This window comes from Doryrhamphus excisus, chromosome 10 (assembly GCF_030265055.1).
Source record: "Doryrhamphus excisus isolate RoL2022-K1 chromosome 10, RoL_Dexc_1.0, whole genome shotgun sequence".
In the NCBI taxonomy this organism is placed as follows: Eukaryota; Metazoa; Chordata; class Actinopteri; order Syngnathiformes; family Syngnathidae; genus Doryrhamphus; species Doryrhamphus excisus.
The window spans coordinates 5,129,556-5,145,807 of NC_080475.1; the positions used below are offsets into that span (position 1 = coordinate 5,129,556).

General features: G+C 44.2%; 1 protein-coding gene across 11 annotated transcripts in view; it reads left to right on the forward strand.

Moving 5' to 3' along the window:
• The window catches only part of invs (inversin), a 48,416-nt gene that overhangs the window by 6,250 nt on the left and 25,914 nt on the right, over positions 1-16,252 (forward strand). For 3 of the 11 annotated variants that reach the window (XM_058084453.1, XM_058084459.1, XM_058084463.1), the window contains exons 1-4: positions 4-161; positions 809-891; positions 13,279-13,378; positions 14,950-15,116. In XM_058084453.1, coding sequence (XP_057940436.1) covers positions 889-891; positions 13,279-13,378; positions 14,950-15,116 — 270 coding nt within the window. In that variant the 5' untranslated portion in view covers positions 4-161; positions 809-888. Of the gene's footprint in view, positions 1-2; positions 162-808; positions 892-13,278; positions 13,379-14,949; positions 15,117-16,252 lie in introns of those variants that run through there. The other 8 variants (XM_058084454.1, XM_058084457.1, XM_058084458.1 and 5 more) reach the window with 5 other exon arrangements.

Genomic DNA, 16,252 nt, shown 5'->3' on the forward strand with positions numbered 1-16,252 from the left:
GTAGTTTATAAATGTCAGCAGACAACGCTTCTAACGAGTGAGAAAACTACCAAAATGGCAGCTAATGTAAAAGCTTGGTAAATGGGAGTTGTAGTGTTTCGGTATAGCGATAGCCAACGGGACGCCCTGAAAGAAAACTTTAGAAGAGTTTGTCAGCAAAGGTAAACATATTAATAAGAGCACTATTTGTTCGATGTAGTTAACCATCATGAGCGTGTATGTGTGAATTACAAACGGGCAACTTTAGAATGAGGCGAGATACATCATTTTTACGTGACTTTTTGTTGTATTGTTAAATCCATCCTGTTTCTGCTAACATACATTGAAGGTAGTTTTGTGATGTCCCCTACTTGACGTTACTTTAAGATAACCTCGCTTAATCAACATTTTAGCATTTAATGTTTTGTTGAGTGTCCCTTACTAGAACGTATTCAAATGAGAAAAGTCTGTTCATTTATTGTGGTGAACCTAAAAAAAATCACATTTTGGTTCCCAGTTTATGAGTACTTACTTGAAGTGACGACAATAATAAAGAATGAGAATAGAATATTCATTCTTTATCATTTTCAAGTCCGATTGTCCTCATTACGGTTGTGGGTGAGCTGGAGCCTATCCCAGTACATGTTAGACTGGTCACATAATCAAAGCATTCACACTCACATTCCCAATTATGGACAAGTTACAGTGTCCGGTTTATGGAATAAGCATGTTTTTGGAGCGTACCAAAGGACTCTGTTCTTCTGGCACTTCACCGTATGAGCAGGTGGGCTCGTCTCAGTATGTGATTGATCCTCTTTCTCCTCCCCAGCAGGACAAGAGGGATCAGGGCAGGTAGGGGACATGGACTCGCACCCGTCAAGAATGCGCTGAAGCGAAAGCGAAACAACCATGGTAAGAACACGCAAACACAAAAAGAGCAAGAGTGCAGCTGTGGTTAAAAATCCGAGGTTAGTTTTGGGATTACCCCCCCGTCTGCCACCAAATTGTGTTTCTCTCCCAGGAGTCGAAGGTCATTTGAGACGATAACAAAGCTAATTATGTGAGCCGCCGCAGCTTAATTGTTGGGGAAGATTAACTAGAATGTTGAATTGAATCCGTGCGTTAATATTTTATGGGCTCAAGCTGTCCATAGGGGCCTCACAGTGTGGGAGCAACTCACAGATGGAGAAAGTGCAAGGTTGATCTCATTCGCGCCATCTGACTATCAGTGGCAGGAAAGTGTAAAGATGGACTTGATGTTATGTTTTAACCCTTTTAGTCGTGTTTAGTTGGTTCATTTTCTACTGCTTATCCTCACAAAAAAACGTAAGGGGTTAGTATGTCATTTTTTTCATTTTTTTCCAACTTGCTTCTAATGCACTTTTCTGGTCATAAAAACAGGGGGAACCTCACACACACTTGAGTGTGTGGCCCCAGGAGCACCCAAAAATGGCATAAAATGCCAAAATTTTAGGGCGTCGATTTTTGAAAAAAAATGTATGTCGTTTTTTTTTCATTTTTTTCAACTTGCTTCTAATGCACTTTTCTGGTCAAAAAAACAGGAGAAACCTCACACACACTCAACAGGGGCCCCAGAAGCACCCAAAAATGGCATAAAATGCCAAAATTTTAGGGTGTCAATTTTTGAAAAAAAAACGTATGTCGTTTTTTTCATTTTTTTCAACTTGCTTCTAATGAACTTTTCTGGTCAAAAAGACAGGGGGAACCTCACACACGCTCAACAGGGGCCCCAGAAGCACCCAAAAATGGCATAAAATGCCAAAATTTTAGGGTGTCAATTTTTGAAAAAAAACGTATGTCGTTTTTTTCATTTTTTTCAACTTGCTTCTAATGAACTTTTCTGGTCAAAAAGACAGGGGGAACCTCACACACGCTCAACAGGGGCCCCAGAAGCACCCAAAAATGGCATAAAATGCCAAAATTTTAGGGCATCGATTTTTTAAAAAAAACGTAAGGGGTTAGTATGTCGTTTTTTAAAAATTTTTTCAACTTGCTTCTAATGAACTTTTCTGGTCAAAAAGACAGGGGGAATCTCACACACGCTCAACAGGGGCCCCAGAAGCACCCAAAAATGGCATAAAATGCCAAAATTTTAGGGCGTCGATTTTTGAAAAAAAATGTATGTCGTTTTTTTCATTTTTTTCAACTTGCTTCTAATGCACTTTTCTGGTCAAAAAAACAGGAGAAACCTCACACACACTCAACAGGGGCCCCAGAAGCACCCAAAAATGGCATAAAATGCCAAAATTTTAGGGCATCGATTTTTGAAAAAAAACGTAAGGGGTTAGTATGTCGTTTTTTAAAAATTTTTTCAACTTGCTTCTAATGAACTTTTCTGGTCAAAAAGACAGGGGGAACCTCACACACGCTCAACAGGGGCCCCAGAAGCACCCAAAAATGGCATAAAATGCCAAAATTTTAGGGTGTCAATTTTTGAAAAAAAACGTATGTCGTTTTTTTCATTTTTTTCAACTTGCTTCTAATGAACTTTTCTGGTCAAAAAGACAGGGGGAACCTCACACACGCTCAACAGGGGCCCCAGGAGCACCCAAAAATGGCATAAAATGCCAAAAGTTTAGGGCGTCGATTTTTGAAAAAAAACATAAGGGGTTACTATGTCGTTAGTATATCGTTCAAATATCATGTGTAAACAGAAGAATCAAAACAAACACGCAGGATCGTCCTCCGTGATGACCGTTTGTCGTCTAGCCACAAGTAAATAAATCATTTCTGTTATGTCGACAACCGCTTATGTCAATCAGCCAGTCCGAATGGGGCTTGGACATGGACGTGTTCCACTGCAACCGATTTTTTTTTTTTAAATGATACGTCAGCTTGTGTAAAGACGGACAAAAAGCGCCTCGTCCCAAATAAATGACACGCTCCCATTTCTGCTTTAACGTCTTTCCCCGTTTGGCATTGATTTTTTTGTTTGTTTTTCCAGCTGATTATGTCCCTCTACTGTGATCCGCTGTCGGGCACGTTGCTCTCTGCACTTTAATTGGACATTTAATTAGATCACAGTTTTAGTCCAATTAGACTCCGAGGTGTGTGGAAGAGGAGATGGGAGGGCGAAGAGGGAAACGTCCTCAAGCTGATGTCGGTCTCTCTTTCCTCCTTTTCTTTTTTTTTTTTTTCATCTGTCTTTTTCTGTCCGCTCAGCCCCCCCCCATCCATCCATCCATCCATCCCTCCGGAGGGCTCCTCATTAGTGATATAATGGGAGGACACAGAGCACATAGACCCGCTCTAAGAGTGACTCAAGCGGCATCGAACCCACATAGACAAGACGACAGCAGCTCATTTTGTACACCTTGTATTCTTTTTTTTTTTTTTTTTTGCCTTATTAATGTTTTTATTTAGACGCCAGCGCCGTGATGTGTTTATGGAAATAGTGAAGAGTCTCTGATTAACACGACCGGACAAGCTGTCACTCAGGCCAGTATCGACCAGTGGACACAACGCAAACATCAACGCAAGATGTTCCGGCCAGAACTGCGCTTAACGAGGCCGAGATCAGCTTGATTAGCCATCAAGCTAATACGCGTGTCACTCAAATGCAAGGGTACTTTACATTCAGTCCCGCCCTCTTCCATCTCTGTGCCATAAAAGGCACAACACTTGTTTGATTACTTCGGCGTCACATGTCAAATACATTTTTGGGGGGTCGAGTACTTGACTTTTTAGTTTCATCTTTTAAGAAGTGACTTGACTTAGTGCGTCCAACCTCAGCGGCAATGCTGCACTGCGAGAAGCCTTGCTTAGGCAGATTAACAGTTTGACCTGACCGCGTTCAAAGAGACATATGTCGACAAAAGCGGTCGACTATATATGCCAAGTCGGCTGAAGCAGGGACTTTTTATCAATAAGAAGACATTGACGGCTTGTCGACATAAACAGGTTCCACTGTAGTAGAGACATAAACAGTCGACATAAACAGTCAACATAAACAGGTTCCACTGTAGTAGAGACATAAACAGTCGACATGAACAGGTTCCACTATTGTAGAGACATAAACAGTCAACATAAACAGGTTCCAATGTAGTAGAGACGTAAACAGTCGACATAAACAGGTTCCACTGTAGTAGAGACAAACAGTCGATATAAACAGTCGACATAAACAGGTTCTACTGTAGTAGAGACATAGTCGACATAAACAGTCAACATAAACAGGTTCTACTGTAGTAGAGACATAAACAGTCGACATAAACAGTCAATATAAACAGGTTCCACTGTAGTAGAGACATAAACAGTCAACATAAACAGGTCCCACTATAGTAGAGACGTAAACAGTTAACATAAACAGGTTCCACTGTAGTAGAGACTGTGGGTTTTCTCCAGGTACTCCGGTTTCCTCCCACATTCCAAAAACATGCTAGGTTAATTAGCGACTCCAAATTGTCCATAGGTATGAATGTGAGTGTGAATGGTTGTTTGTCTATATGTGCCCTGGGATTGGCTGGCCACCAGTCCAGGGTGTGCCCAAGTGAAGATTTGAACCGAGGTTTTCCTGATCTCCTGACTGTGTGGCCAACATGCTAGCCACCAAATTATTGTACTAGCACCCACCAGGCACAAGTCAATCTCTGTGTCCCTGCGGGACGCCCTTGAGGGCCCAGGCCTCCGCAGTGTCCCTTTAGTGGGCACACACATCCCTAAAAACCTGCTCCTCATATCCGCACCAGCGCTTCGGGAATTCTCACTCTCCATCTGCATGTGTGCGTGTGTGAACGACAAGGCGGCAGGCAGGGGTGTTTTGGCCACAGGCGCCACTACCTGACCCCCTCCCTGTGGCTGTTTGAATGACAGCTGTGGTTCCACCTAATTGCATTACCCTCCCAGGTGATTGGCTCAAACCCGGGGGGCTCATTTGTCAGGATGCATGGCGGTAATGATGTAAATTAGCAGGCGTATATGTCACTCAGCCTCCTACCACCTCGCTGATTGGCCCCGCTGTGCTCCCGGGCCCGGCCCCCCAGCTGAGGGAGCCAGCTCATTGGTCTTCGGGGGATCCAGGATGTCCCCCAGAAATAGGGCTTTGTGGATCCGGCATCCCTGTGGGCTGATATTATCCATCCTCCCACCTCTTTACCTGTCAGTCAAAACGCAGGGACGGATCCCTGCAGCTTCCGTCTCCTATCAGAGCTGCACAGTCTCAAGGGAAAGAAGCGTGGAGGCGGTGCGGCGTCTTTAGGAGCCGTGTGTTGGGCCCAAACGGGTCTAACTGTACCAAGTCTCAGAAAATAGACTCGTAGAGTTGTCTTGGGGCGAGAGGCGGGGTACACCCTGGACTGGTGGCCAGCCAATCACAGGGCACATATAGACAAACAACCATTCACACTCACATTCATACCTATGGACAATTTGGAGTCGCTAATTAACCTAGCATGTTTTTTTTTTGGAATGTGGGAGGAAACCGGAGTACCCGGAGAAAACCCACGCATGCACGGGGAGAACATGCAAACTCCACACACAGATGATCGAGGGTGGAATCGAACCCTGGTCTCCTAGCTGTGAGGCCTGCGCACTAACCACTTGGCTAATTAATTAATAAATTTTTTTGTAAAGTTACCTTATTTTTTCCCCACACAAATCATGTTCACGATATTCTAGATATATTTTTTTCACATTGTCAGAGCCCTCCAGACATGAAATAACACCCCTATAGTCACCTTGACATTTCTATGACCCAATATAGTATATGTAATCATAAATAAGACATTCATTCATTCATTCATTTTCTACCGCTTATCCTCACAAGGTTCTTGGGGGTGCTGGAGCCTATCCCAGCTGTCTTGGGGCGAGAGGCGGGGTACACCCTGGACCGGTGGCCATGCAGCCAATCACAGGGCACATATAGACAAACAACCATTCACACTCACATTCATACCTACGGACAATTTGGAGTCGCTAATTAACCTAGCGGTGCGGCACGGCGGTCTAGTGGTTAGCGCACAGACCTCACAGCTAGGAGACCAGGGTTCAATTCCACCCTCGGCCATCTCTGTGTGGAGTTTGCATGCGTGGGTTTTCTCCGGGTACTCCGGTTTCCTCCCACATTCCAAAAACATGCTAGGTTAATTAGCGACTCCAAAATGTCCATAGGTATGAATGTGAGTGTGAATGGTTGTTTGTCTATATGTGCCCTGTGATTGGCTGGCCACCAGTCCAGGGTGTACCCCGCCTCTCGCCCAAAGACAGCTGGGATAGGCTCCAGCACCCCCCGCGACCCTCGTGAGGAAAAAGCGGTAGTGAATGAATGAATAATTAACCTAGCATGCACGGGGAGAACATGCAAACTCCACACAGAGACGGCCGAGGGTGGAATTGAACCCCTGGTCACCCAGCTGCGAGGTCTGCGCGCCAACCACTCGTCCACCGTGCCGCCCCCTCCCAAAACATATAGACTAAAATCCACACATACAGAGTCCACTTTTCAAGTCCCGCGTGCTTAGCACTCCTGTCGTGTTTCTAAAAGGCCGGAACAAAGTGTAGATTCTTTGTTAAACTTCCTGCGTTTATACAAGCCAGACTATGAATAAAGAATAAATAATGTCAGCATCAGCATGAATCGATAGCGGTACAGATAAACAATCGGCGGGCCCGGACCTCGGCCCACCGTGATCAATGCTTTACTCTGAGTTATTGTCTTCATATTAACAAGTGAGTGCTCCCCGAGGAACGCGCGTGAATGGCCAAATGAGACCACTGCAAAACCTCTCAACGGGACCCAGCCGTTGTTTTTACAACCTCTTTTGTTTGATTCCAGACGCGGCATCTCAAAAGGCTTTTTCGACAAATTTGGATTCACTGTAGGTGTTTCCAAAACACACGGGCCCTCATGAAACTCTAATTGCTTCCTTTCGCTGACCTGAATGTCCCTCACATCAATCGGCTTTATCGACTCATGCCCCCCCCCCCCCCTCCTTTCGACCCCCTCACCTCCCCACGTCAGCGTCGGCTCAAATTCAGATGTATTTTTTTTCTTGCCCCCTTGCATTTAAGATTATTCATAGATCAATGAATATGTTCATAGTAGCAGCTGGGGATGTTTGTATTGACTCCAGGTCAGGAGCAAAGGATCGGAATAAGCCGGGAAAAGTCAAAGGAAAAGTTTTAATAACCTCTTATCATCATGGAAGAGAACATGGGGTGACTTGATGTTAATCTAAGGATTAGTTACTCTACAATCGTGCAGCCGTTCAGATGAACGACTCTTGTTTCAGGTGATGTCATAAACCTCACACTTCAACAATAACTGGGAATTTATTATAAAACCTGTCATAAAATTACACAGATACGGATATTCACAACAAGTGAATGTTGATCCTGGGGGGGGGAGGGGGGAGGTATAGTTTTTCCACTTTTGTGACCTATAAATGTTGTTAAATGTTGTATCCTCACATTTAACGAGTTTCAAATAATAGTAGAGACATAAACAGTCAACATAAACAGGTTCTACTGTAGTAGAGATGTAAACAGTCGACATAAACAGGTTCCACTATAGTAGAGACATGAACAGTCGACATAAACAGTCAACATAAGTAGGTTCCACTATAGTAGAGACATAAACAGTTGACATAAACATGTTCCACTGTAGTAGAGACGTAAACAGTCAACGTAAACAGGTTCCACTGTAGTAGAGACATAAACAGTCAACATAAACAGGTTCTACTGTAGTAGAGAAACAGGCAACACAGACAGGTTGTCTGTAGTAGAGACGTAAACAGTCAACATAAACAGTCAACATGAACAGGGCCCCGTTTCACAAAGCAGGTTTAGTGAAAACTCGGAGTATGTTAACCCTGAAATGAGGGAAACTCTGAGTTTTCCGTTTCAAAAAGGGAGGTAAGTCAAACCAGAGACAGAGGAGTAACTCCAGCCTGTTTCACAGAGAGAGGTAACTTAACCTCGGTGTCAGTTACTATGGCAACAGACTCTGTGAACATAACCTGGTCGGGACCAGGTTTTCTTCAATGAACCTCGAGTTTCTTTCTGTCTCCGGTGTGATTCATTCATTGTCGCGCGTGTTTAAAGCCAGTTTGGTCGTTTTTCATAATCACCATCACCAACAGCAGTAAAATAAACAGAAAGACAAAAAAAATTTTATTTGGTCTTCTTTATTTCCTACAAATAAGAAAAAAAAATGGTTTCTTACTTTTTAATTGTTACAATCATCAACACAATTCACCTATGACCATGCACCCACCTCTAACTTGTGTTTTAATAATTCAATTTCCAGATCCGTTTTAGTTATCTGGCGGTCCAGCAGCACCATTTCTTTTTCTGTTTTTTGTACTGTTTTTAATAAATGCACTTTGTAGATTTCTTTTAGTGGTAGCTGGGAACACATAAGGATGACATTATACAGTTGCACATGAATTCCACTGAATTAACCTCTGGAATTTACTGAATACGTATCTCACTGTGTCAATCTGTGCTGTGGAGGTTGAGGGACCCTCTTCCTGCTGCCCAGCCATGCTCTGCTAAAATGGATAAGAATCCGTTAATACTTCAGTGTAGGCTAAAAGTCACTATAATCCACAAAAGCATGTAAACACATGTGAATGGAGAGGAAATCAGTAACATCAAGATTTTACCTCTGTAGGCCTCTCAGGCTCCCTCTCAGACACCACAGAGAAGGCAGCAGACATTGTGGTCCCATCATCTTCATCATCCTGTTTAGAGTGTTGTGTTTCACTATGCTATACTTTAAATATGGCATAATCTCTGGACTATTGGCTACTTACAGTTAAAGTGGCACATGGATCCACTAGACCAAGTACGCCTTCAGAATCTGTTGAGACAAAAGAAAAACACATGAAAGGGAAATTAACATTGAACTATAGGCCCAAAAGAAGTTTGAGGCCTAGGCCTATTGCGTCTTATCAAGGCTGGTGGCTCCTGTGTAATCATGTCCGAGGATGAGGTTCCTCCAGGGATCTCCTCTGCGACTGGCCTCCCGACAGTCTGACTCATGGCCAGCTCCTCTGCCTCGGTCAGACGTGGTGGGGGTGGTCCTCCGCCAGTTTTGCGGGCAGATGCCCGCTTTCTGTTGGCTGAGTAGAAGTTAGATGTTGCTTTTCATATGTCTGATTTAACTGTATACAGGCGAGGACATTTATGTGTGTGAAAACAATATTATGTTGGAGATAATGCACACTGAAACAGCTGCTGAATGATATTTAGTGGTAAACATGATTAAAAAAAGGCACCCTGACTGTTATGCTGAGGGTTTACCTGTTTGAACAATGTTTTTATATTTCATCTTCAGCTGCTTCCACGTTCTTTTTTCGCCGGTGGGATTACATCTAAGTGACATAAATTGTAGCTGTAACACCATTCTACTTGTTTGCATCTGTAGCCTAATATTATTGTGATTGCATAAATGTATATAATAAATTTAAACTTACGCATTGACTCGAGCACTAATCTTTTCCCACGCCGACTCGCGTTCTTTCGCTGCTGCAGCCGTGTTGCTTTTCTTTTTAAAAACGCTTTCAATGTTGCTTTTCTTTTTAAAAACGCTTTCAATGTTGCTTTTCTTTTTAAAAACGCTTTCAAATTTGCCGTATGACCGCATTAATATATCCAGTTCCAGAGGACTGAAATACGACGATCTTTTCTTATCACTCGTTGCCATGGTGAATCGAGGGAACGGGGCTCCATTGATCAGGGCTTTTTAAAGTCGTGGTGCACGCGCTTAACTCAGAGTGAACAAACTCTGTGTTGATTGAACCAATTGAAATCACCTGTTCTGAAACCCGTAAGTCAGAGTTTCCTGTCTCAGAGTAGATCAACTCAGAGTTCAGGGTTAGACTCCAGAGTTGGTTGAACCTGCTTCTTGAAACGGGGCCCAGGTTCCACTGTAGTAGAGACATAAACAGTCAACATAAACAGTTGATATAAACAGGTTCCACTGTAGTAGAGACGTAAACAGTTGACATAAACAGGTTCCACTGTCGTAGAGACATAAACAGTTGACATAAACAGTCAACATAAACAGGTTCCACTGTAGTCGAGACGTAAACAGTCGACATAAACAGTCGACATAAACAGGTTCCACTGTAGTAGAGACGTAAACAGTTGACATAAACAGGTTCCACTGTAGAAGAGACATAAACAGTTGACATAAACAGTCAACATAAACAGGTTCCACAGTAGTAGAGACGTAAACAGTCGACATAAACAGTCAACATAAACAGATTCTACTGTAGTAGAGACATAAACAGTCGACATAAACAGGTTCCCCTGTAGTCGAGACATAACAGTCGACATAAACAGTCGACATAAACAGTCGACATAAACAGGTTCCACTGTAGTAGAGATGTAAACAGTCAACGTAAACAGGTTCCACTGTAGTAGAGACATAAACAGTCAACATAAACAGGTTCTACTGTAGTAGAGAAACAGGCAACACAGACAGGTTGTCTGTAGTAGAGACGTAAACAGTCAACATAAACAGTCAACATGAACAGGTTCCACTGTAGTAGAGACATAAACAGTCAACATAAACAGTTGATATAAACAGGTTCCACTGTAGTAGAGACGTAAACAGTTGACATAAACAGGTTCCACTGTCGTAGAGACATAAACAGGTTCCACTGTAGTAGAGACGTAAACAGTCGACATAAACAGGTTCCACTGTAGTCGAGACGTAAACAGTCGACATAAACAGTCGACATAAACAGGTTCCACTGTAGTAGAGACGTAAACAGTTGACATAAACAGGTTCCACTGTAGAAGAGACATAAACAGTTGACATAAACAGTCAACATAAACAGGTTCCACAGTAGTAGAGACGTAAACAGTCGACATAAACAGTCAACATAAACAGATTCTACTGTAGTAGAGACATAAACAGTCGACATAAACAGGTTCCCCTGTAGTCGAGACATAACAGTCGACATAAACAGTCGACATAAACAGTCGACATAAACAGGTTCCACTGTAGTAGAGATGTAAACAGTCAACGTAAACAGGTTCCACTGTAGTAGAGACATAAACAGTCAACATAAACAGGTTCTACTGTAGTAGAGAAACAGGCAACACAGACAGGTTGTCTGTAGTAGAGACGTAAACAGTCAACATAAACAGTCAACATGAACAGGTTCCACTGTAGTAGAGACATAAACAGTCAACATAAACAGTTGATATAAACAGGTTCCACTGTAGTAGAGACGTAAACAGTCGACATAAACAGGTTCCACTGTAGAAGAGACATAAACAGTTGACATAAACAGTCAACATAAACAGGTTCCACAGTAGTAGAGACGTAAACAGTCGACATAAACAGTCAACATAAACAGATTCTACTGTAGTAGAGACATAAACAGTCGACATAAACAGGTTCCCCTGTAGTCGAGACATAACAGTCGACATAAACAGTCGACATAAACAGTCGACATAAACAGGTTCCACTGTAGTAGAGACGTAAACAGTCGACAGAAGCTGCCGTTTGACGCCCCTGCACAATCTGAAGCTCAGATCGTCTCAGGAGGGCGAAGGGGGAGGGGGGCGGGGGGGGTTCTCCTCGTCATGCCAGTAACATCGGAAGCCATCAGGTTACATTTCACTGTTCCTTATTTGGTGCTCTTGTGCAAATTCCGAATGGGCAGTTTTTGTAGCAGCGGAACCTCGGTTAGCATCCGCCCCCGGTTAGCATTATTTCATTCTTCTTGCATTATTTCGTGCCTCAGTTTACGTACACTTCATTCCGTCACCATCACATGGTATCTTTGGGAAGAGTCACGTCGCGAGTTAAAATGCCATGCGTGGACTTAGATACATTTTAAATTGACTCTGTATGAATTATAAAATTGGACGGCTAGGAAAAACAGTGCTGCTCTTTCTGTCTCGATGCAGCGTTGCCCGTTTTGTCTTCAGCACGTGTTAGACATTAGAATGCAGCATTGCTGACTAATAAGTCCAAATTAGCGACGGGTTTAGATGCTTGTGGTTCATTTTGGGAATATCAAGGAAACCGACTCCCCATGGAAGAGCACATGTGCCAAGCATACACGGTAATTTACGTAGCATTAAAGCTAGAAAAGCAACCGGGAGTCGCTAATACGCTACTTGGACGGAGCGTGAGAAAGCAGGAGGTATGATGGGTAATTGCCGCGCCGCACGCACCGTCCGCAGGAGCTCTCTTTTTACGAGGTGGAAGCAAGGAAAAGGGGGCGTGAGACGAGGAGGAAACGTTGAGGGACATCGGATTCCCGGTTCTTCTGCCGCCGCAGCTTTTGTCAAGTCGCAAACGGCGAAAAATCTGGCGTTGTGACAAGGGCCCGGGGGTTAGTGCCGCTGGCGTTTATGTGTTTAGGGGCAATGATTGATTTCTGCGTTGTACCCCCGCAGGCTTTGTCCCACATCTCTCACCATACACACGCACACACACACACACACACACACACACACACACACAGAGCGGCGCATCTTGCAGTATTAATGAGACATTAATAAGACATGAGGAGAGACCCCCCTCTTACACGCTCACACAGGGTCTCCCCACACACACACCCTCACTCCCCAGCTGCTTCCTGTCTACAGATTACCAAGCTTTCACTGGGCTCTTGTTAAGTGGGGCCAGGAAGAGATTTAACCCCCTCAGCGAGAGCCCACTCACACACACACACACACTCACACACACACACACACACACACACACACACACACACACACACACACACACACACACCTCATCCACATTCATGCTGTCAGAAGACATCAGCTCACTAATACATTAGCACTATGTCTTCATTTGGAGGGAGCTTCAGGTGTTTATCTTAATCAAATAATATTATTTTTTTTTATGGTTATTATTAACTCATTAAATCTTAACCATTTTGATTTTGCGACATTTTCCGGTTAGCATTATTACATTAGCATTATAACAACCTGCGTGAATCCCACTGGATCCTTAAGTCATTCGCTACCGATCGATTTGGAAATACAGCTGGGATAGGTGCTGATTCTGGAAGATCTAGAAAGCTTTCTGTGCTGGTTAGCATGTGTATCATGCGTTCAAGCTGTAAGGCTCCCTTACACTCGAGCCTAAATTGGAGTCTAAATTCCTCTAAAGCTCAATTAATTGGAGTCCTAATTAATCTAATTAACTAATTAACTAATTCTGTTATTTATAGTCATTTAAAGTGGTTGCCATGGTCCGGTAAACGGCTTGTAGTTTAATGTTATGGTACTGAGTAGTAAGAATGCTGATGAAGAGAAAATGGCCGCAGGTGGAGTTGTGACCTCATGTGCGTTTATGTCTCACAGGCCTCGGCGCCGTCCAGCCCGGGCGGCACCTCTCCGGGCTCGCAGGTCCACGCCGCAGCCGTCAACGGCGATAAGAACGCACTTCTCAAACTCATCACAGGTAAAAACAACACTCTTTGTCCCCCACAGCCTGTATTGTTTTACAGCAAACTTTTCCACATTAGCATCGCCTCATCCCTTACCTGCGTATTGACCGGGAACGCTCACATTGGGAAGTTTTTTTTTTGTTTTTTTTCCGCGTGTGTGATTTTCTTCAAAATGAGTTCTCTGCTACGTCTGCCGCATCACCTACAGTAAGCACAGCGTGCAAACAAAGAGTCCTCTCGCATTAGTATGTAATACTGGAATGCTTTATTGATTCGTGCAAGGAAAATGTGTGCGGGGAGGTCAGAGGTCAAAATCAGCCCTGGCGGAAAACCCATGTGACCAGTAAAAGAACGAGGCCAGAAAAAGAGTAAATGCTTACTCCATAAAGTGATATTTATTCATTCATTTTCTACCGATTTTTCCTCACAAGGGTTGCTGGAGCCTATCCCAGCTGTCTTCGGGCGAGAGAGGCGGGGTACACCCTGGACTGGTGGCCAGCCAATCACAGGGCACATATAGACAAACAACCATTCACACTCACATTCATACCTATGGACAATTTGGAGTGGCTAATTAACCTAGCATGTTTTTAGTATGTTTTTGGAATGTGGGAGGAAACCGGAGTACCCGGAGAAAACCCACGCATGCACGGGGAGAACATACAAACTCCACACAGAGATGGCCGAGGGTGGAATTGAACCCTCGTGAGGTCTGCGCACTAACCACTAGACCGCCGTGCCGCCCCTAAGTGGTATTTAATTGTGCTGAAATATGAATACATGAATGTGGGGGGGCACGGCGGTCTAGTGGTTAGCGCGCAGACCTCACAGCTAGGAGACCAGGGTTCAATTCCACCCTCGGCCATCTCTGTGTGGAGTTTGCACGTTATCCCCGTGCATGCGTGGGTTTTCTCCGGGTACTCCGGTTTCCTCCCACATTCCAAAAACATGCTAAAAACATGCTAGCTTAATTGGCCACTCCAAATGGTTGTTTGTCTATATGTGCCCTGTGATTGGCTGGCCACCAGTCCAGGATGGATCCCGCCTCTCGCCTGAAGACAGCTGGGATAGGCTCCAGCACCCCCGCGACCCTTGTGAGGATAAGCGGTAGAAAATTAATGAATTAATGAGTTCTCCTCCTATTTTGTGTGGAAGTGGTAACTTTTTGGCTTCTTATTTTGTCTTTCCCCACCCTCGGTCATCTCTGTGTGGAGTTTGCATGTTCTCCCCGTGCATGCGTGGGTTTTCTCCGGGTACTCCGGTTTCCTCCCACATTCCAAAAACATGCTAGGTTAATTAGCGACTCCAAATTGTCCATAGGTATGAATGTGAGTGTGAATGGTTGTTTGTCTATATGTGCCCTGTGATTGGCTGGCCACCAGTCCAGGGTGTACCCCGCCTCTCGCCCGAAGACAGCTGGGATAGGCTCCAGCACCCCCGCGACCCTCGTGAGGAAAAGTGGTGGAAAATGAATGAATGTGGGGGGGCTGGTAGGAGTGTAGTATTTAAGATAATAAGAGCCCCCCGACCCCACGGGGGTACCATCATTCATGCTCACGCGTCTATCTTGTGTGTGTGTGTGTAGCCGAGCCGGCCGCGAGGGACCGCGAGGACCAGTTTGGGCGGACCCCCCTCATGTATTGCGTGCTGGCGGATCGCCTGGACTGCGCGGAGATTCTGCTGAAGGCCGGCGCCTCGGTCAACAAGACGGACCACAGCCAGCGCACGGCTCTGCACCTCGCTGCTCAGAAGGCACGGCCCCCCCACACACACACACACATTGCAAGGACACAATGATTCAGGCAGCAGGTTAAAGATGTTGCACCTCTTAGCCAGGGGGGGTCACGTCGGTCAAATGCTGGCTGTTTGCACATGAGGCAGATTGGGAGGGGGGGGGGCATTTTTTGTGCGGCCGGTCTGCAAAGTTTATCCAGCACAATTGTCAAGAACTAAAGCTTGGGCTCGGATGGAGAAGCTGTGGGAAGACAGTGCCCTCTAGTGGCTGCTTTTATATCCTCAGGAAAGAATGACAATAGAACTTAATGCACACAGCAGTGGGCCCCCAACCTTTTTTGGAACCCACTACATTAGCACTCAATAACATCACGAAACCTCACCTTTATGTATTCACAAATAGTATCCACATTTGGGACCAAATATGACATGGAAAAAAGGGGAAAAATACAGTATATTAGCTGTTAGCACATGCACAATGGTACGTTCCAAATCCGTCAAGCAAAGTGGGACGAGTCGCTCCTTGCGGCAAACAATGCATCAAATTTGGTATTTCCAACTATATTGTATTTTTTGATAATAATAATAATAATAATAATGATAAAAAATAATAATAATAATTGCGCCTGAAAATTTCCCGGTGGGTGGGGCCCCGGGGCCCAGCAGAAACAATTTAGCTATATTTACAGCATCAATGATTTTATATATATATATATATATATATATATATATATATATATATACTCTCTGTATATTATATCTGACATAATAAATAGTAATAAGTAATAAAGCAATATAACAATGTGTTACAATAAAGTTGAATATAGTTCAACATAAATAAATTGAATAGAAAAATCTATATAATAATAAACAATGAAGAGGCTGCATTAGCGTGCGAGACCCGAGTTCAATCCCACCCTCGGGCCCTCTCTGAACGGAGTTTGAACGTTCTCCCCGTGCGTGCGTGAGGTTTTCTCCAGGTACTCCGGTTTCCTCCCACATTCCAAAAAAACATGCTAATTTAATTAACGACTCCAAATTGTCCATAGGTATGAATGTGAGTGTGAATGGTTGTTTGTCTATATGTGCCCTGTGATTGGCTGGCTGGCAACCAGTCCAGAGTGTACCCCGCCTCTTGCCTCGAAGACAGCTGG